At 45.3% G+C, this 20,890-nt stretch overlaps 1 protein-coding gene across 1 annotated transcript; it reads right to left on the bottom strand.

Annotated features, from left to right (window-relative positions):
* Nucleotides 1–1,436: 1,436 nt before the first annotated feature.
* MAPK6 (mitogen-activated protein kinase 6) lies at nucleotides 1,437–12,457 on the bottom strand. Its single transcript, XM_032233076.1, has 5 exons — nucleotides 11,227–12,457; nucleotides 8,579–8,723; nucleotides 6,835–6,999; nucleotides 4,965–5,166; nucleotides 1,437–3,563 (listed from the first exon to the last, which is right to left on the bottom strand). Exons 1-5 carry the CDS (start codon nucleotides 11,779–11,781, stop codon nucleotides 2,465–2,467), a joined length of 2,166 nt encoding a protein of 721 aa, XP_032088967.1. The 5' UTR covers nucleotides 11,782–12,457; the 3' UTR covers nucleotides 1,437–2,464.
* Nucleotides 12,458–20,890: the final 8,433 nt, after the last annotated feature.

The raw sequence follows: 20,890 nt of genomic DNA on the forward strand, positions 1-20,890 counted from the left end.
CCTTTGGCCAAAACTTTGCAACTCAAGTGGCATTTCGAATGTAAAAACCGGGGGCCACATAAACGGCTTTATAGAAATGCCTCAAACTCCACGGCCCGGCGGTGCAGGTTGCGACACATTCATCTTAAAACCAAATGCATTTTATCCAGAGGTTCACCCCAGGTTTGAACACAAGAGAACGTCTGGATTTCAGAAGTGGGGGTCAGATTCATCGGCCGCAAGGAAAGAGCCAGTACTGTGATGGTGGCCATGTGTGCTCAATCAGCACAGGTAGTCCTCGACTTACGACAATTGAGCCCGAAATGTGTTAAGTGAGTTCGGTCCCATTTTACGACCTTTCTTGCCCCAGTTGTTAAGCGAGTCGCTGCGATTTTTAAGTTAGTAACCCTGTTGTTAAGTGAATCTGGCTTCCCCCCATGGATTTTGCTTATCAGAAGGTCGCAAAAGGGGGAATCACCTCATTTGGGGACACAGGAATGGTCATAAATATGAAGCCGTAAAATAAGCCTCTGAATTTTGATCACATGACCATGGGGATGCTGAAGAGGTTATAACCATGAAAAGCCGTAAGTCACTTCTCCCAGTGCCGTTGCAACTTTGGGTGGTCACTAAACCAAGTGTCGTAAATCGAGGACTACTTGTACTGGCAACTTTAAGCCGGGCAGACTTCGACTCCCAGAATTCCCCAGCCAGCAAGTTCTTAAAACTGTGTTAAAAAAAAAAAACAAATGTAAGGAAATCTTTTCAACTTTGGTTGCTTATAAAAGGGGGCCCTGTGTCCAGTTTCAAAACCTCCAAACGGGCGGTCGAAATTTTGGCTGCTCAGGTGGGGAAGATCATCGCGAGTTCTACCTGAGGCATTCACCTGTGGAGACCAGGAGATTCGTTTTTTGCTGGCCGTGTTTTATTGGTTCGTATCTTTGAAACAGGGGAGCCAATGGTATACATACGTTTCCCAAATATGAAAGCAAAAAAAAAACCCACCCGCCGCGAATTCCCAAATCCAGAAGGCAAAACGAACTGCCAGAAGATTGAGATGCTACATGCTACATTTAACGTAATTAATACTCATGCTTATTTGGGGAGGTGAGACCAAAAAAAAGAAAAAAAAAGCATCATTCGTTAAAAAACATACAATTAAAAACAAAAGGCCTGACCATATTATAGAACTTTAACCTACAGTTATGTTGTACCTTGTTTCCATGTACACAACTAACATTAAAAAAAATTGTCTCTTTTTTTTCCAAATAAAATAATAAAATAAAATAACACAATTAAGACGTAAGAGAGAGAGAGAGAGAGAGAGAGAGAGAGAGAGAGAGAGAGAGAGAGAGAGAGAGAGAGAGAGAGAGAGAGAGAGAGAGAAGCACACACACACCCCCGAGATTGCAAATTCCTATACACATTTTACTTGAAGGGAAATCTCTCTTTTTTTTAAAAAACTCACACACGGATCACCTCAAAATAAGGGGGTGTTATTTCATCTCTATTTCAGTTATGTAGGCAACAAACCAACAGTGCTAGTAAGAACTTCATCTGTAAAGCAAGTCCAAAAGAATTCGACTTTCTACCGTTACAGAAAATATAATCTGCTCAAATAAATAAAAACGCTGCATATTAACATTTCCACTATAAAGTATGCATACCGGAATATTTATAAATATTGAACGTTGTTTTTTTTTCCCCCTTCCTTTTCTTCTTCTTCTTCTTCTCCGTAATAACCACCTACTACAATAATGCTGGCTAAATATGATAAGCACTAGGGTCGAAGTTGAATATTTGCCACATACTGCGGTTACCTTGAGGTAGATCACAAACATGCGTACCAAAATTTCTGCATTTCATGTACAGTTGCTGCTGGTATCATGTGTTGAAGAAATGTGTACAGTATGAAAAAATTCTAAAATACATATGAATGGAGAGGGGGGGGGGGCGGAAATGTTTTGAGGGGGGAAAATATAGATTATTTTTTCTCATGCAAACGATGGATGTGGTGTGGTTTCAAGGCAAGATTTTTTTTTTTTTTAACTCTGCAAAAGGACGCGTTGTCGATAAAAAGAGTGTTTTCTACGGGGTTTTAGTGCATTTCTTTCGTATTACTCCTCTAATTTTGCATTGTCAAGAATCTTTTTCTTTCTTACTTTTTTTTTCTTTTCCTTTCTTTCTTTTTTTTTAATATACCCTCGGTGTGCAAAACGACATGCCAGTTTTAAAAAACAAAACATCGTCATGGTTTAAGGGAGGAGGGGGGAAAAAAGGAAAATTCGGATCGTTAAAAACAATGGTAAAACGGGGGAAACTATAAGGAAATCCATAGCAAAGTTACATCATTTGATTTCAAGTAAAAAAAGAAAGAAAGAAAAGACTACTTGTAATAATAATAATAATAATAATAATAATAATTAAAAAAAAAGGGAACACATTTCGCGAGTACAAAAAAGAAAAAGGAAGAAGTGTCTGCTGTTTAGTTCAGGTGTTTCAAAATGCTGCTGTAGGCCTTATGGGGGATCTGAGGAGATGACTTCACAGCAGAAGGAGTGAGGGTGGCCTGCAAGGATTTTAAGGGTGAGCCAACCGGGGTGGGAAACTGGGGAATAGCTATAGCTTCAAGGTGCTTGTTAAAGAGAAATTCTCCGCTATTACTCAGAAAGTTGCCCTCTCTTTCGTTCTCCCCGGGCTTCCCATCTTCGGCTGGCTCAGCTTCTGGAGTTTCGGGCTCTTCCTTCCTGCTAAAGAACCTGTCGAGATAACTAGGATAGGGGGGGTTCTCCTTCTCCATCTGCTCGTCCTTCCTGACCTCGCAACAGAACTGGTCTATCAGGAAGCACTCCTCTCCGCCGCCACCGCCGACCAGCTGGCCGTCCCACGAGTTTTGGTAGAGGGCCTCCAACTGGGCCAAATTGGCCATTCCTTTCTCCTGCTTCTCCCTGCTGACCGACTTGGAGATGCCTTTGGGCTCTAGGTGGGACACCGAGCTATTGAGGTCGTTCAGCTTATCGACCGCAGCCGACTCGTGCTGCAGGCTCAGCTGAATCGTCCCTGCTATGAAAGAGTCGAAGTCAAAGGCTTGACTCTTCTCCTTCTCGGCCAGCTGCTGGGATGCCTCCTTGAGCGCTATCTGAGCTTTCACCCAGCCGTTCTTCTCGCACTTGGACTTGCCTTTCTTATCTGACTTCTCTTTACTCTGCTCCTTCCAGTTAGAAAGATCTATGATCAGCTTGGGCTCATAGTAATGGTTCACTTCGCTCTCTCGCCAGACTAAGTTATCTAGGTAGGAGGTGGACCTCATTTTGTAATTACAGGTATGGTTACATTCCAGATCGCAATACTTGTTCTCGTGGTGATCTGGGTACGGCCAACAAGGCTCGGTGGAGAAGTGGGTATCGAAAGCCGGGTCTTCGAGGTACTTTTCGCGGTCGCCGTCCAAATATTTCCGCGGGTCCACCTGCACTTCCTCCTCGTCGGTCCCATCCGACAGAGCCCTCGGATCTCGCTGGACTTCGTCGGCGTCGAAGTTGTTGTGAACGGGCCATTCTTGGTCTGAGAACTGGCTGTCGTGATACCTGCGATAATGAGCCAAACGATAAGGACCCGTTTACTTTTTGGATGGATACCGTATTTTTCAGAGCATAAGACGCACCCTTTTCCCTCAGAAAAGAGGGTGAAAGTCTGGGTACGTCTTATACATTGAATACAGCCTTTTTGCCACCTGAAACCCCGCCCCCGTCACCAAAATGGCTGTGCACAGCCTTTAGGAGGCTTCCAGAGTGCTCCTGAGTGCTTGTTATGTTTCATTTTTATTTTTTGTCTATACCCCCTTCCCTGATTTGAATTGTGAGCCGCCCTGAGTCCCCTTCGGGGGAAAAGGGCGGCATATAAATACAATAAAATCAATCAAAATCAAATCAATCAATCCTGGGGGCTGGGGAGGATTAGCAATGACCGAATAACGGGCCTTTTTTTTGCTCAATTTTGCCCCTCCATCCCCCAGGAGCATTCTATAAGCCTCCTAAAGGCTATCCATGCCCTTTTTTTTTTGACAAGAAACGGGCCCATTTTTGTGAAAAACAGGCATTTTTTTGCTCATTTGGGGGGGGGGGGCATTCCCTCAGGAGCATTCTATAAGCCTCCTAAAGGCTATTTGTGCTCTTTTTCCAAAAAACAAATGGGCCCATTTTTGCGAAGTCTGCAGAGTGCAAAACCTTTTTTTTTTTATTTGCCTCTTCAAAACTTTGGTGCATCTTATACTCTGGTGCGTCTTATACTCCAAAAAATACGGTAAATGCCCATGTTTTTAAGCTTAATAACCGGCTATGTGAATTTTTCGTGGTTTTAATTTGGAGAACTATTCAGTGATAGCATACAGGTAGTTTCTGAGTTGTGACCAGTCACATTAGTGACCATTTGAGTCCATTACGAGACACACCAGCTGCTTACAACCGGATTTCGCTTAACTTCTGGAGCATTTGCTTAAAAAACTGCCACAAAAAGTGCTGGGAAATTCGGATTTGGGTCACTTGATGCCTTGACTTACAACTGCAACAACTAGTGACTATTTCAGAGCTTAATTACGGGCGTACGTCAAGGACTTACTTAAGAAAATACCTGGTCTTCAAGATGCCCTGAAGCTCCAGATGCATATTTTAGCAGCATCTAATGCCACGTGACATTCTACTACTTTATTAATAGTATTATTCACTACAAGTGTCCAGTATCATCTTCATTTAACGACCCCATAATCCCTTGCAGGGTGGAGCCGAGCGTTTACTGGCCAGATGCCTTTCCTGTTGCCAGGGCGGAGTTATATTCGGCAGATATATTCTCAATGTGCCCAGAGAGAGAAATATCTGCCTCTACCTAGGATTGAACTTACAGCCTCCTGATTTGTGAGGAGAGAGCTCCACATCTAGGCCACCACACCACTCACCACTACAAGTGTCCGGAATGATTTCTCAAAAGCTTACCTTTCCCAGTTATAGACGTTGCTGTGACTTTCATCCATCAGCAGAATGTCATCTACTTCATCCTCAATGTGGAAAGGATGACTTGAAATAGGCTCATCAGTTGGGAAGGAATAAATACTCATGTAAGGGTGAGACAAAGCTTCTTCCGCTGTCAATCGGTCCATGGGACTGAAGGTCAGTATTTGTTCCAGGAAGTCCAAAGCTAAAGAGGATAAATCCAATTTTTTTAAAAAAATAAAAATAAATCACCTGAACAGAATATGAAGATGACATCTTTTATTATCACAAGTGTGTTTCACATTTCCGAAAACCACAACAATAATAACAATAGCACCTATATTCTGCTTCGTAGTGTTTTACAGTCCTCTCTAACCGGTTCAGAGTCAGTACACTGTCCCCAACGATCTGGGTCCTCATTTTATTGACCTCAGAAGGACGGAAGGCAGAGTCAATCTTGAGCCAGTCGGGATTGAACTCCTGGCAGTGGGCAGTTAGCTTGCAATACTGCATTCTAACCACTGGGAAGGAAGGAAGGTAGGTAGCGATAGCACTTATATACTGCTTCACAGTGCTTTTACAGGCCTCTCTAAGCAGTTTAGAGAGTCAGCCTGTTGGCCCCCAACAATCTGAGTCCTCATTTTATTGACCTTAGAAGGATGGAAGGCTCAGGTCAACCTTGAGCCGAACACGACTGAACTCCTGGCAGAGAGCTGAATTAGCCTGCAATACTGCATTCTAGCCCACTGCGCCACCACAGAGTTAATGATTAAAACGTCATGCAAACAAGTTGCCTTTTCTTTTTCTCTTCCTCATAACATTGTGGCATTTGTGTTAAGCATCTGTTTGGCTACCTCTCTCATTGCTATAACGAGCAACAAATGTGATGGGAACGACAGAAAACAAAACCCACAGATAATAGGGGGCTGGCAACGAACCAAAGGAACAGTTGCAGGCTTAAAATATCAAGACATGGTGAGTTCCTGAACACGGTAGCCTGTAATACGCTTACGAAATACTGGTTCACCTGGTAACAGTGGTGAGACTCAAATAATTTAACAACCGGTTCTTTTCCTTAATGACCAGCTGGGTAGGTGTGGCTCGGTGATCATGTGACTGTGTGGGTGTGGCCAACTCAACGTCACTAAGGTCGATGGACGCTTCGCCTTAGCTGTTGCAGTGTCATAAGGGTTAACCAGAGAGGCAGTTTCTGTAAGCAGGGCAATAAAGGTTAGGCTAGAAACAACACCAGAATGTTTCCTTCCTGCCTTCCTTACAGGATTAGCCCTGTGAAGTGGAAAGAAACAAAAGGAGATTTCTTCCAACAACCGGTTCTCCGAACTGTTTAGAAAGTTAACAACCGGTTCTCCCGAATAGGTGCGAACCGGCTGAATCCCACCACTGCCTGGTAAGCTACCTTTCCCCCGTTAAAATATCACCTGCGGTAGCTGGGAAAAAACACTTGCCAAAGCTGTCTTTCTTTTTTAAGCCACAGATGATGAGTAATACAGGATGTGTTGAAAAGAAAACATATGTGGGGAGACAGAAAGCTTATTTCTGAAAGCCCATTATGATGCAAATGTTTCAGCCCTTTACGGAGAACAAGTCAATCCCCTCCATGCGGAGTGCTGAATTTCCGCTGTAATTCTTTGGAGTTAACAGCACCAGGGAAATAATAGATGCATACATACATTTGGCTCCAGGATGTTCCAGAACTGGGGAAAGAGTGATATATGGTATGCCCAGAGGTTTGTTCCTTGTACACTGTGCACCACAATGGTCAAAGTCACCCTGACCACAGGCTCAAAATCGAACGTAAACAAGGAGGAAGACAACAACAACAACAACAACAAGAAAGAGGCGGCTGCGTTACCTTCGGGGCTGACGCCTGGGAGCAACTGAGTTAAAGGTTTGTGTGGCTCAGTCATGTCGTTTTTAATGTAAACTGGGATTACACTGAGCAGCTCCTGGCGGTCTTCCTCGTGAACGACGGGAATCGATTCCAAAATCAGCTGCATTTGTTCAAGTTCATGGGCGCCTGGAGAAGCAGACAAGAGGCAAACGTCAGCTGCGTTTGAGAATATGCCAACTCAAGGTAGGATGATTTATCCAGGACGGATTAAAAACCGATGTTTTTTTTAAATTTGACACAGATTTTTTATTTATTTAAACCGATTTGATTTAAATCGGATGTCAGCATTCCAAATATCATGCAGAATTAAATCAGAGTCCAAGGCAAAGCTATCCTTAAAGTTCCAATTTAATAAGACAGACATGTTGCCATCCTGCTGTGGAATCCCAAGTTACACTGGATTCCCACCCAGTTGAAAGTTCATGATCTTGTCCCCACACCCACAAATCCATCACATGGTCCAATCTACTTCTTCCACGCTGGCATCTCCACCCAGCTGCTTCCGGTCAGGTGCAGAGGTGCGGAGACAAAAGATAACCTTGGGATTCTAGAAAAGAATGACAACAACACATTCCACATGTCTACTCCTTTCTATTCCCCCCTCCCAACTACTACACTAATGAAACAACATAATGAAATAAGAGAGAGTTTGGCAGGCCAAAGATCCTAAAAGGGATATAACTGCAGGCCTGACATCGGATTTTTTTTCTATTTTTATCAATTTTTTTTTAATAAAAACGCTTTTTGAGTTTAAAAAAAAAATCCAGCTAGAGATACGTTTTCTATTTCAGATACATCCATCCTTTAGTTTATTCAGCATGAAATGGAGCTTAGCTATGTAGCAGGAGGAGGCTGTATATTCTGCCATATTGGCGCTGTCGGTGAGTCAACAGCGGGTCAGAGGAGCCGCCGATGCGGGACAGAGATGACAATTGTTCTTTCAAAATTATGACTTAAATCGAGTTGATTTAAAATCAAGCCTTTTCGCTAGTGATTTAACTTGATTTAAATCAAATCTGCCCTGAATACATTTAACTAACGTGCTTTTTGGAGTATAAGACGCACTTCCCCACCCACAAAAGAGGCTGAAAAATTGAGTCTTATAATCCGAATGGAGCTTTTTCAAAGCATTTTCCTTGCTTTGCCTGCTTTTCTCATTGCTTCCCTCTCCAACGATCAGCTGTGCTTTAGAAGCTGGTTTTTATCCCTAAGCCGGGGATAAAAAGCGTGCACGCATGGGCTCAAAACCAGCAAACTTATGTGCTGAAACTGACCAGCCTGAGGACACTGGCCAGATGAATACGTGGCAGGCAGAATTTCTTCCCCCTATTTTCCTCCCCAAAAACTAAGGTGCGTCTTATACTCTGAAAAATACAGTAAATACCATAAAGGTTAAGTCAGTGTTTCTCAACCTTGGTGACTTTAAATCCTGTGGACTTCAACTCCCAGAATCCCCCAGCCAGCATAGCTGGCTGGGGAATTCTGGGAGTTGAAGTCCACAGGACTTAAAGTCGCCAAGGTTGAGAAACACTAGGTTAAGTAAATATAGTATTCTGGGATTCCTTATTGTGCCATCCTCAGCAGACACTGCTGCTCCCTGGAGCCCTCCCAGGATATCGCTATCCACACCCGTCTTTGTGGGATAAAAGGAGCACCCATCACTGCATTTTTAGGTGCCAGGATTCTACCTGCTTTCTTTACCAACCTGCAAAGAGAGTTTTGCCTGTCAGCATTTCAGCGAAGATACAACCTGCAGCCCACATATCAATGGCTTTCGTGTAGTTGTTGGGCGACAGCAAGAGGCGAGGTGATCTGTACCATTTAGTTACTAGTCCTTCAGAAAGATGGCCCTAGGAGAGAGAGGGGGGTGGGAGAGACAGAGAGACGGTGTTGGGTTTTTATTTGTGCCACCTCCGTTCGGCCTTCCTTCAAGCGCCTTTTGCAATTTATTCTGCTGCACTGCCACAAGAATTTGAGAGAGATGTGGCGGTATTTCAAGTCTCCATGAGTTGCGTGGCCTTTGGGGAATGGGCCCGAGCCTAAGTCCACCCCAATAGGTAAAGTTTTCCCTTGCACATATGTGCTAGTTGTTCCCGACTCTAGGGGGCTGGGCTCATCTCCGTTTCAAAGCTGAAGAGCCAGCGCTGTCCGAAGACGTCTCCGTGGTCATGTGGCCGGCATGACTCAACACCGAAGGCGCAGGGAACACTGTTATCTTCCCACCAAAGGTGGTTCCTATTTTTCTATTTGCATTTTTTACGTGCTTTCGAACTGCTGAGTTGTCTGAATCTGGGACAAGTAACGGGAATTATTACGCGGCGCTAGGGATTTGAACCGCCGAACTGCCAACCTTTCTGATCAACAAGCTCAGTGTCATAGCCACGGCGTGCCAATCCCAATCCCCTATTCTGACTCAAGTTTAGTCTGTGTTCATCTGGTTACTGTGGTTTGCCAGAGCGGTTTTTATGCATTCTGTGGAAGACTCTTCTTACCTCATGAAATATTTGCACAATCAAACAAGCCTTTTAAAGTGTTTGTAAACTTTTCTTTTTGGTAAACGTGAGAGCCAGTTTGGTTCAGGGCAAGATAATAAAATCTGCTTTGCATGAAAGCCTTTCAAATTACTTTTTGTATATGCCACAAGAACCTATGTGGGATCCATGAGGGACTTTTTAACACTTTACTGTTGTATACATTGAATCATTGAATTGAATACATTGAATTTCAAATCCCTAGCGCCGCGTAACGGAGTGAGCTCCCGTTAACTTGTCCCAGCTTGCGCCAACCTAGCAGTTCGGAAGCATGTAAAAATGTAAGTAGAAAAATAGGAACCACCTTTGGTGGGAAGGGAACAGTTCCTTCGGTGTTTAGTCATGCCGACCACGTGACCACGGAGACGTCTTCGGACAGCGCTGGACAGCGCTGGCTCTTCGGCTTTGAAACGGAGATGAGCACCGCCCCCTAGAGTCAGGAACGACTAGCACATATGTGTGAGGGGAAACTTTACCTTTACCTTACATTGAATCAAGAGAGCTGTATCACTATACACCTCAAATGCCTGTTTTAGGAATAAGAAATATATAACCGCGACCCAATTATGTAATGGTGTTTCTAGAAACAAGACAGATGACAATATCTCTGGCCTCGAAGAACCTACATGCCAATTTTCAAAAATCTTCAGGAATATCAAAGTGTATAGCAAAACTCCAAAATGGCCACTATATTTCCAGCTGAAGGGATTGGTTTTATGGAGATTTTATAGATAATAATTCTAGCTAGGCTTTTAAAGCTATAGAACATTCTTCTGTAATAGGTAGCCCTTGTGGAGCAAGATTCATAAATCAGCCAAACATCAGAACTGATTCTGTCTTTTCAAAGACTCTCTAAGACCTTCCTCAACATCTCCCCAAGTGTTAAGACTAGATGGCTGGTTTTTTGCACCAGCGATGATTAAAAAAAAAAACCATCTCCAATCAATGCCGGAAAGAGATGGTACATATCCCACGAGGCTAAGATAAAGGAGTTAAACGGGTTGACTGAAGAACAAGATTTTACGCATCACATTTTGTTACAGGGCAAAAGAATCTTGCGAAGGTTCACGTGTGGTCTTAGCAAGATTGAGAACGCTCGAAAGCGTGGAAGAGACAAACTTGGCCAGATATTAAGCATGCCCTGCGATCCACTGGTCTCCAAATGTGGTTTTGTTACTGTAATGCGCTCTACATGGGGCTGCCCTTGAAGAGTGCTCGAAGACTTCAGCTAGTCCAGAATGCAGCCGCGCGAGCGATTGTGGGTGCACCTCGGTACACCCACGTTACACCTATCCTCCGTGAGCTGCACTGGCTTCCCATTGGTCTCCGGACACGCTTCAAGGTGCTAGTCGTTACTTTTAAAGCCCTACATGGTATCAGACCTGGTTACCTGAGAGACCGCCTCCTGCCAATCACCTCCCAAAGACCTATTAGATCCCACAGACTAGGCCTCCTCCGGATTCCATCTGCCGGCCAATGTCGGCTGGCGACTCCCCGGGGGAGGGCCTTCTCTGTGGCTGCTCCGGCCCTATGGAACGATCTCCCCGTTGAGATCCGGACCCTTATTACCCTTTCGGCCTTCCGCAAAGCAACTAAGACCTGGCTGTTCCGGCAGGCCTGAGGCTGTTGAGTTATCCAGCCCCATCCGATGTTATGACTGTTGCTGAATTTTTAATTGTTGTTTTTATTTTTGTACCCCCTTCCCTTTCTTATTGTTAGCCGCCCTGAGTCTCTCGGAAGTAGGGCGGCATACAAGCTAAATAAACCTAACCTAACCTAACCACCCATATTTTAAAGGAAAACAGCCTTTTTTTTTACTGACCTTATGAGAATAGTGGGGATCCATGATCCGTGCCAGGCCAAAGTCCCCGATTTTCAGCACCAAATCTTCAGTATTAATAAAGAGGTTTGCTGGCTTGAGGTCCCTATGCAGGACGTTGGCCGAGTGAATGTATTTGAGGCCACGTAGCAGCTGGTACATGAAGAGCCGGGCGTGTTCTTCCAGTAAAGGCCCCTGCTCCACCAGGTTAGCCAGGTCGGTCTCCATGTACTCTTGGACAATGTAAACACAGTTTAGTTCTGTCAGAGAGCCGACGTCGTCCGTCAGCTGGCTCCCGTTGGGGCCCAGGATCTCGAAAACCTTGACAATGTTATCGTGGTCGAGTCTCCGGATAATTTTGATCTCGCGCAGGGCATGCTTGACGCTCTGAGGATCGGAGAGGAGGATCTTCTTGACGGCCACTCTCTTGTCGCAATCGTTATCGACGGCGGAGAAAACCAAGCCGTTGCCACCAGAGCCCAGAGGTTTTAAGTCCATATACCGAGAACCTACATCGAAGCCATGAATGTTCATCAGACTTTCAAACTTCTCTGCCATTTTTTCCTCTTTAAGAAATTTCCGTCTCCTGTTTTCCTCCTCTCTTAAAAAACGGTTCCCGCTTCTACGAATCTAGAGAGATGCTTCCACTGGTGGATTGCGAGGGCCCCGTAGAAAAGACAAACGCCGGGTAGCTTCGGGATGCTCTCATTGCACGGCCAGCCAGCCAGCCCTGATGTTTTCCCCCCTTTTAGGATAAGCACTTAAGACTCTTTACAGATCACGGCGAGGAGAGAGGGAGAGAAAGAGGTCGCAGCATTCATAGTTCAAGAGAGAGGTGCAGCACATCCGCAGACATGGAAAGGGAACACCAGGCAAAATCAAATGGAACGAAGTGGCATCCTACGGGCCCTTCACTCTATATACTTGTGCCAAACTGGTCGACGTTTAACAAAAATGTGAATAAATAGGCATGTAATAATAGGCTTGCGTTAACATCCTCCTCACAGTGCAGATACATTCAGTGTTGGACTGGTCCTGAGCAGCTTCATTCTAAGGTGGATGGTTTTGGTCGTCTCCGTTTTGCAGTCTAGTTCGCTACTAAGAGGAAGAGGCGGCGCTTTCTGGGTACCAGGGATGCTGTTAGTTAATGATCAGGTGGCTCCAGCTCACCACAATCACAATCAAAGCTACCATCCATCTTATTCTGTGAAAAACTGAAGAAGAAAAAGAAGAAAAAAGAAGAAAAAAGAAGCCACGTGTAAGCAACCCAAATCATCGGACAGGCTTAAAATTTAAATTGCATAATGGTTTTACCGCAAACTTTTCTTTTTTAAAAAATCGCACGCACACGGAACTAGGCATTAGGGACCCTTTGATCTGCTGGGTAGAGCGGATCCATCACTGATCTTCATTCCAACCCAGCAGATTCTATCTCATTATGTGCTTTTCATGGATAGGAGCATCTATAAAAAGGCACAAAGGCAGAACAAATTCTCGCCTGTATAAAAAATATATAGCGTCCATCCACTGGGAAAACATGTACTTCCCCCCCCCCAAACAGATGAAACTTTTAAACAAATCATTTCACTAACTTGAGATGGGTTGCTGTGTAAAGGCCTACTGCCAATTACCTCCACTCGTCCAATTAGATCCCATAGGTTAGGCCTCCTCCGAGTCCCATCTGCCGGTCAATGTCGACTGGCAACCACGCGGAGGAGAGCCTTCTCGGTGGCAGCTCCGACCCTATGGAACGATCTCCCCGTGGAGATTCGTACCCTCACCACCCTCCAGACCTTCCACACAGCCCTTAAAACCTGGCTGTCCCGTCAGGCCTGGGGCTAAAGACCGTAACCCACCCGAATTGTATGAATGTTGTGCTTTTAATGATGTACTGTCTTATGTGTTAAACTGTTTGTTTTCCCCTCCTTTCGAATTGTAAGCCACCCTGAGTTCCCCCAGGGAAAAGGGCGGCATATAAATAAACTACTATAAACTATAAACTAAACTATTTCATATTTTTTTAAAAATAAAACATGGTCTCACTAGGGGATACTTCCTAAAAACTAAATAAAGTGAAGAAACCGGTTGTAAAAAGCAAAAGATTAAGCACATTTTTACACAAAAGGATGAATCTGAAATAACTGAATTTGCCAATCAGTCCTGGATAAGACCTTTTGCGTCCATAACCAACATGCATTTGGTGTTGCACTGGGGTGAAAACAGAATTAGAAATCAAGATATTCTGCGTGCCTGGCTCATTCCAGGAAATACATACTCCTCAATAATAATGTGATTTTTAGATAAAGTGGAAGGCAGCAGAGAGAACGTAACTGAACAGGAAGGTAATCCCGATACAGGATGTTTTTTTGCGGAGAGCAAATCTAGAAATGTTGTGGTGGAAACCAAGAACTCTGATAAGTTCCCCTCGCACGTATGTGCTAGTCGTTCCCGACTCTAGGGGGTGGTGCTCATCTCCGTTTCGAAGCCAAAGAGCCAGCGCTGTCCGAAGACGTCTCCGTGGTCAGGTGGCCGGCATGACTCAAGGCCAAAGGCGCATGGAGCGATGTTACCTTCCCACCAAAGGTGGTTCCTATTTTTCTACTTGCTATTTCTATGTAGATCTTAGTTTAAAAAATGGTTGGTAGGGGATCATACTCAACTGAATGGAGTGTTAAAAATCCATAAACTATTTTCTAGCACAATGAAAGCAACGCTTTGGTGGATCTCCACATACCAGCTACATGCTCTTGGGTTTCCAGGGGCCAACAGTTCAGGTTTCATAGATTATGACTTCACCTGATGATGAAGTCACTTTCTATGGAGATGGCATTATTTTGGAAAGTCTTCTGTTATATTACAGTGCTATCTTGCTCGTCCCTCAATTCCCCTTTTCACTTCCAAGGACTTCCGCCTTCCATATTTGGCTGCAGGCAACGACTGCCTGCTTCTGAAACGTGGCTGAGGTTTTTTAACAGGAAGCAAAGGCTTATTGCGAGAGAGAGAGAGAGAGAGAACAGATGAAAAAGGAGCCAGTGGGTGGGTGGTTGGGTGGGTGGGTATAGGGGAGCTCACTGTTGAACCACTAGCTTGAAAACTAATGTTTCGGTATCAGAAAAACAACTGTCTTTACAGCAGCCCCATAGTTGGTAGCATGAAAACTGAATCAACGCTCAAACGGACGGATACATGACAGTTAAGATGTAAAGGAAAACTGCCAACTTGTTCTTTGACAAGTCAAATAAAAGATTTGCTTTTTAAATAATGTGCAAGTTTACACAGCCTTTTATTGCTAGCTATGTGGGCTGTCTTACTCCAGGGGTGTCCAAGCTTGGGAACTTTTAAGACTTGTGGACTTCAACTCCCAGAATTCCCCAGCCAGCTTTAAGACTTGTGGACTTCAACTCCCAGAATTCTCCAGCCAAGTTGCCAGGTTTGCTGGCTGGAGAATTCTGGGAGTTGAAGTCCACAAGTCTTAAAGCTGACTGGGGAATTCTGGGAGTTGAAGTCCACAAGTCTTAAAGCTGGCTGGGGAATTCTGGGAGTTGAAGTCCACAAGTCTTAAAGCTGACTGGGGAATTCTGGGAGTTGAAGTCCACAAGTCTTAAAGCTGGCTGGGGAATTCTGGGAGTTGAAGTCCACAAGTCTTAAAGCTGGCTGGGGAATTCTGGGAGTTGAAGTCCACAAGTCTTAAAGCTGACTGGGGAATTCTGGGAGTTGAAGTCCACAAGTCTTAAAGCTGGCTGGGGAATTCTGGGAGTTGAAGTCCACAAGTCTTAAAGCTGACTGGGGAATTCTGGGAGTTGAAGTCCACAAGTCTTAAAGCTGGCTGGGGAATTCTGGGAGTTGAAGTCCACAAGTCTTAAAGCTGGCTGGGGAATTCTGGGAGTTGAAGTCCACAAGTCTTAAAGCTGGCTGGGGAATTCTGGGAGTTGAAGTCCACAAGTCTTAAAGCTGGCTGGGGAATTCTGGGAGTTGAAGTCCACAAGTCTTAAAGTTCCCAAGTTTGGACACCCCTGGTCTACTCAAAGAAGGAGGAAAAAACCAGCCCGGTTCGCATTTTCTTTATCTCAGACAAATCCAATTTTGGTTTGAAACTATTTCCCAGTGAACCACAAGTTCTTGCTACGTATTTACTCACACGACGGGCCTAGGTGCGCAGAGAGAGCCGAGGTGGCGCAGTGGTTAAATGCAGCACTGCAGGCTACTTCAGCTGACTGCTAGTTCGGCTATTCAAATCTCACCGGCTCAGGGTTGACTCAGCCTTCCATCCTTCCGAGGTGGGTAAAACGAGGACCCGGATTGTTGTTGGGGGCAATAAATGCTGACTCTGTAAACCGCTTAGAGAGGGCTGAAAGCCCTATGAAGCGGTATATAAGTCTAACTGCTATTGCTATTGCTATCAAAAACTTGGGGTTGTTCTTTCTGATGCTAGCTATGCTTCAATCATGGCTTAAAGGGTGTTTTGTTTTTTCACAGAAGACGACAGGGTATGGAGTTAAAACTTTCCCTCTGAGTCAGTCTCTCCTGCGTATTTCACAGCAAGAGAGAACACCATTAAATAAAGATGGCTCATTAACTCAATTTTCCCCCCTCAAGTCATGCTCTGACCACAATGCATATTAGCAAACAAACAAAAATGCTTTTAACGTAGCTTTCTGGTTCTTCTACCTGGAAGAAGCTACTCAAACATACCCAGAGAGCTTATGGCATCGTGAGTCATTCGGCTACGAAACTCTCAAATTCTAGGAACAGCCCTACCCAACTTTTAAAACTGACTGGAACAGGACCTTCTGAAAGCAATAAATAAATAAAAAAAAGCATGAGTAACATTTGTCCTGTGATAGTCTCACCTCCTTTACGTTCACAATAAACCTCCGAAAGGCCAAATGGGAGGTCATGGCACAAGTCACGTTGGGGAGAACCGGAGGGAGCTGGGATTTTCATGCCCTGCCTTTTGTCTACTCACAACCCCCAGGTGGCTGACCTACTCAACGAAACGTCTTGGGGGGCTGTTGTGTTATTGTGCAGCACAACTAGCTTTCTAAAACAAGCGATACCATGGAGTGTGACCCGTCAAAAGCGCGTTCCACAAAAGCGCGGTCGACGAAATCGCGTATGTGACGTCATCACAACGCGACGAAAAAGATCGAAAAATTGAAATAAAAATTAAATTACAGCAAGCCGATTCACATAAAGGTAAGGGTTAGGTTAAGGGTTAGGGTTAGAGCGTTAGCGTTACGTTTAGTGTTAGGTTAAGGGTTAGCGTTAGGTTTTTCGTTAGGTTAAGGGTTAGGTTTAGGGTTAGGTTTAGGGTTAGGTTAAGGGTTAGGTTTCGGGTTAGGTTTGGGGGGTAGGGGAAGGTTTTAGCTTTATTTTTACATTTTTCGATCTTTTTCGTCGCGCTGTGATGACGTCACATACGCGCTTTCGTCGACCGCGATTTTGTCGTCCGCGGTTTTGTGGTAGAACCACCATGGAGAGGTATCTATGAGTTTTGGCAGAGGCCGCAACGGAGGGGACACACATTTCTGGGAGTTGAAATTCACAAGTCATAAAGTTGTCATAATTGCTTCCCCCCCCCTCCTACACTTTTAAAACAGCAGGTCTGCAAATGAAGGACTGCAAATATCTTAAAATTTTAAATATCTTAAAACTTTTTAAGATATTTGCAGTCCTTCATTTGCAGTTCTGCTGTTTTAAAAGTGTAAGGGGAGGGGGAAGCAATTATGACAACTTTATGACTTGTGGACTTCAACTCCCAGAATTCCTGAGCCAGCACAGCTGGCTCAGGAATTCTGGGAGTTGAAGTCCACAAGTCATAGTGCCCCAACCCTTTTAATTAGCAGCCCCAAAATACATCCATTCCCCTATACAACAACTAGCCACATCCATGGTGTGGTTGTGCAACTTTTTTTTTTTTTTGCTTTGGGTATAGATTTCCATGCCAGGCACACAGCACATAGCACACACAAAGCTTTGAAGAGTTCACAACACGGACTTTCCAAATAGACCCTCATTTCCCTGCCCACTTTTGCTAGGAAATATCACCTGAAGCTGACCATTGCCACACACTGCTCTGTAGGGAAGGCTGGCTGGGGAATACGCCTAGTCCTCGGCTTACAACAGTTCACTTAGGGACCGTTCAAAGTTACGACGTCCCTGAAAAAGGTGAATTGTGACCGGGTTCCCCCCCCCCCCGAGTTACGGACCTTGGTAGAACGTGAAGCAAAATCCAGATGCTTGGCAACTGGTTCATGCTTATGACCACTGCTGTGGTCCCACGGCAGGGGTGGGTTTCAACCGGTTCGCGGTGGTCCCCACGAACCGGTTGGTTGGTGAACCCGTAAGTAAGTAACTTCCAGGAACGCCGAAGGGCCCGCCCGCCCGCGCTCCTTACTGGTCTTTGAAGGCTTCTGCGCTTCCACGCAGGCGCATGGCACATACAGCGGCTGCACGATTCTCCGCGAGCAGCTGGAGCATCACGCAGGCGCTAAGACATATGCGTGAACTGCGCGCGTGCACAAGGACGCCGCCGGCCCCGTTCCAACCGTACTAGTTGGAACGGGATGAGCAACCCACCACTGTCCCTATCCTCCGTTAGCTGCACTGGTCTCCGGACGCGCTTCAAAGTGCTAGTCGTTACTTTTAAAGCCCTACATGGTATTGGACCTGGCTACCTGAGAGACCGCCTCCTGCCATTTACCTCCCAAAGGCCAATAAGATCGCACAGGTTGGCCCTCCTCCGGGTGCCGTCGATCAGACAATGCCGGTTGGCGGCTCCCCGGGGGAGGGCCTTCTCTGTAGCTGCACCGGTCTTGTGGAACGAGCTACCGGCCGAGATCCAGACCCTCACCACTTTCCCGGCCTTCTGTAAAGCAACCAAGACTCGGCTGCTCCGGCAGGCCTGGGGCTGTTGATTATTCCAGCCCCATTTGATGAAATGGATGTTGTGTTGATTTTAATTCTGTAATTTTAAATGTTTTAAATGTTTTTACCTGTTGTGAGCCGCCCAGAGTCCCTAGGGAGTGGGCGGCATACAAATTCCATTAAAGTTTGAACGTTTGAAAGTCCCACGGCCACGTGAGCCCCTATTGCCACCTTCTGACAAGAAAGTTGATGGGGAAGCCAGATTCGCTTAACAACTATGTGAGTCACTTATCAACGGCAGCTATTTCCTTTACCCACTGTGGCAAGAAAGCTTGTAAAATGGGCGGGGGTGTGTGTGTGGAGGGGGAAACTCATTTTAACAAACATCCCACTTAATGGAAATTGTGGTTCCTAAGCTGAGGACTACGTGTGTTAGGAGTTTTTTTTTTTCCTTTTTCTTTAGGAAACTTAGAAAGGAGGAAAATCTCCCGGCATGATTAGCTTTTCACAAACTTATTAGATAATCGGGCAATAGCTAGGTCTTTCTGAAAGAAACCAATTCTGGAATGAATCGGTAAGAGAGGAAAAAAAGCTGTTATACAACCTGATATAAAAAAACCCCACAGCCCGATTTGCGTTAACATGATGAGGGTGCTTATTTTTTTTTTAAAGGAAAAAAAAAATACCAGCCACGTTGCAAGCAGTAGGCAGTGAGTCACTGTGAGGACTCCTGAAACTGAAAAACCTTTCTCAACCTCCCACTTAATTCCCCACACATTCTGAAGGCCAAGCTATTGTTAATTTACACATGCTCCCTCTGATTAAAAGTCATTACATACTTTACTTTTCCCATCGTAAGCAAAAGATTACAAGTCCCCCGTCAACACTCAAGATTTCCAGCTCTTGAAGAAGACAAGATACGGGGTTTGATCTCTACCTGGTTTGCTTCCAAATAAAACTTTTTACTTTATAAACTGTGAATAGCTGGGGCAAGTTTCCCACTATTTCAGAAAGCCCAAAAGAAATGGGGGGGGGGGGGGAGAGAGTAGCAGAATATAACAAACTATAACTCAACTGAATTTCTTTGCTGCGAGGGTAGGGCAACTCTAGAAATTAATATACATTTCAGTGAGAATTTCCTGGGCTGAACTAAACCTGGTTTTAGTCTTGAGAAAGTGCTGTGTTCACACAGCTTGCCGCTAAACCAAGTTTTACCAAATTAACATCTTCCTGTAGAAGATGCCAAGCTAAGAAATAGACAATAATTAAGCCACCTATTATAGTCCGGCTAATTTAAGATGCTGGTGAGCCCAAAACATATTTACTGTCGTCGTTCAGCTTTCCTACGTAACTGTGGCCGGTCTGGTGTAGTAGTTAAAGTACCAGATTTGATACTAGGGAAGCTGGGAGTTCTAGTCCTGCGCCTTGGGCATGAAGGTGACTTTGGTGCCAGTCACTTTATTTCAGCCCTAGGAAGGAGGAAATGGCAAACCACTTCTGAATAACAATACCAAGAACACTGCAGACTAATCCAGGCAGCCACACCAGGAAACAAACACCACCTTAAAATTACACACTCTCTTTTAACTGTGCCTCTCTTTCCAAATGAATGAATGGCCATTTTAGAACAAGGAACTTATTCATTTATTCAGATATTCCGGTCATGCATTAAATCCCACTCGGGTCTCTGGAGAGGGTTCTAACCAAGAATGGTAGCTACTCTGTAAAGATGGCCATAAATGTATCCCATCTTGGTTTGCACCCTTTGCAGGGGGGGGGGGAGGCTATGTAAGACTCCCATTGTTCGAATTAAAAACCCAACAAAGAGCACTTTCTTAAGAGAAGCCGAATTCAACTGTTTAGTTATCTATCCTCCCTTACTCAAGAGCGCAACACTCACCCAGCTGTAAGCTGCTTCTGCCTCCTCGCCAGGTGCAGGGGGTCTTCCGAAAGGGTTACCCAAAGACCACCCCTCCTATTAGCAGAGGGAGGGGTGGGGGACCTCTAATTGGGAAGGTTACAAGAGGAAAGGGGGGTCCTTTTCGAAACCCAGCTGCCTCTTTTTAACAGATGAACAAGAGTTGGAAGGGACCTTTTCAGGTCATCTAGTCCAACCCCCTGCCCAAGCAGGGGAGACCCTACACCTGCCTCTCCTTGGGATCGAACTCACAACCTCCCGATTGTGAGGCGAGACCTCCCATCAGGCCTAAGGACGCAATAGGCTGGGGGTGGGGGGGCTTTGTTGTTGTTGTTGTTGTTTTTAATTTTAATCTGCAGAGAGCAATAGCAGCAACATCAAGGAGGGAAGTGAGATCTAATTAGCAGCGACTTAAAAAAACAGAGTTTTCCCCCCCTCCACACTGGATCCCTCTGTAACTTGACACAGATCTCTCCCCCCCCCCAACCCAGCAGCTGCTGTGGCGGAAGGAGGCCCAGCAATGAATGAAGTCTGTCCCAAAAAGCAAATATTGGGGGGGGGGGCGCCAATGCCGCAGTCTTGGCTGGCCAGGGAGGGGGAGGGTGTGGGTGGGTGGCAGGAGCCGCCAGAGACTTTCGGTGTCACATCTGCCACCCAGACGCCAACATCTGCCCCCAAGCAAAGAGACCCCTACCTTATTTACTGAATTGAATGTAACCCCCTCCCCCGCAAGCAAAGAAGCATGGAGCCCCCACACACACACACTTTTATTTATTGAATTGAATTTATGATTTGGAAGCTGGAGCTTTCCTGGGGGGGGGGGGGAAGGAGGGGGAGACGGACACTGTGGCTTCCCCCCAAATGCCCCCCTGTTCCCCCCAC

This window comes from Thamnophis elegans, chromosome 16, assembly GCF_009769535.1.
Source record: "Thamnophis elegans isolate rThaEle1 chromosome 16, rThaEle1.pri, whole genome shotgun sequence".
In the NCBI taxonomy this organism is placed as follows: Eukaryota; Metazoa; Chordata; class Lepidosauria; order Squamata; family Colubridae; genus Thamnophis; species Thamnophis elegans.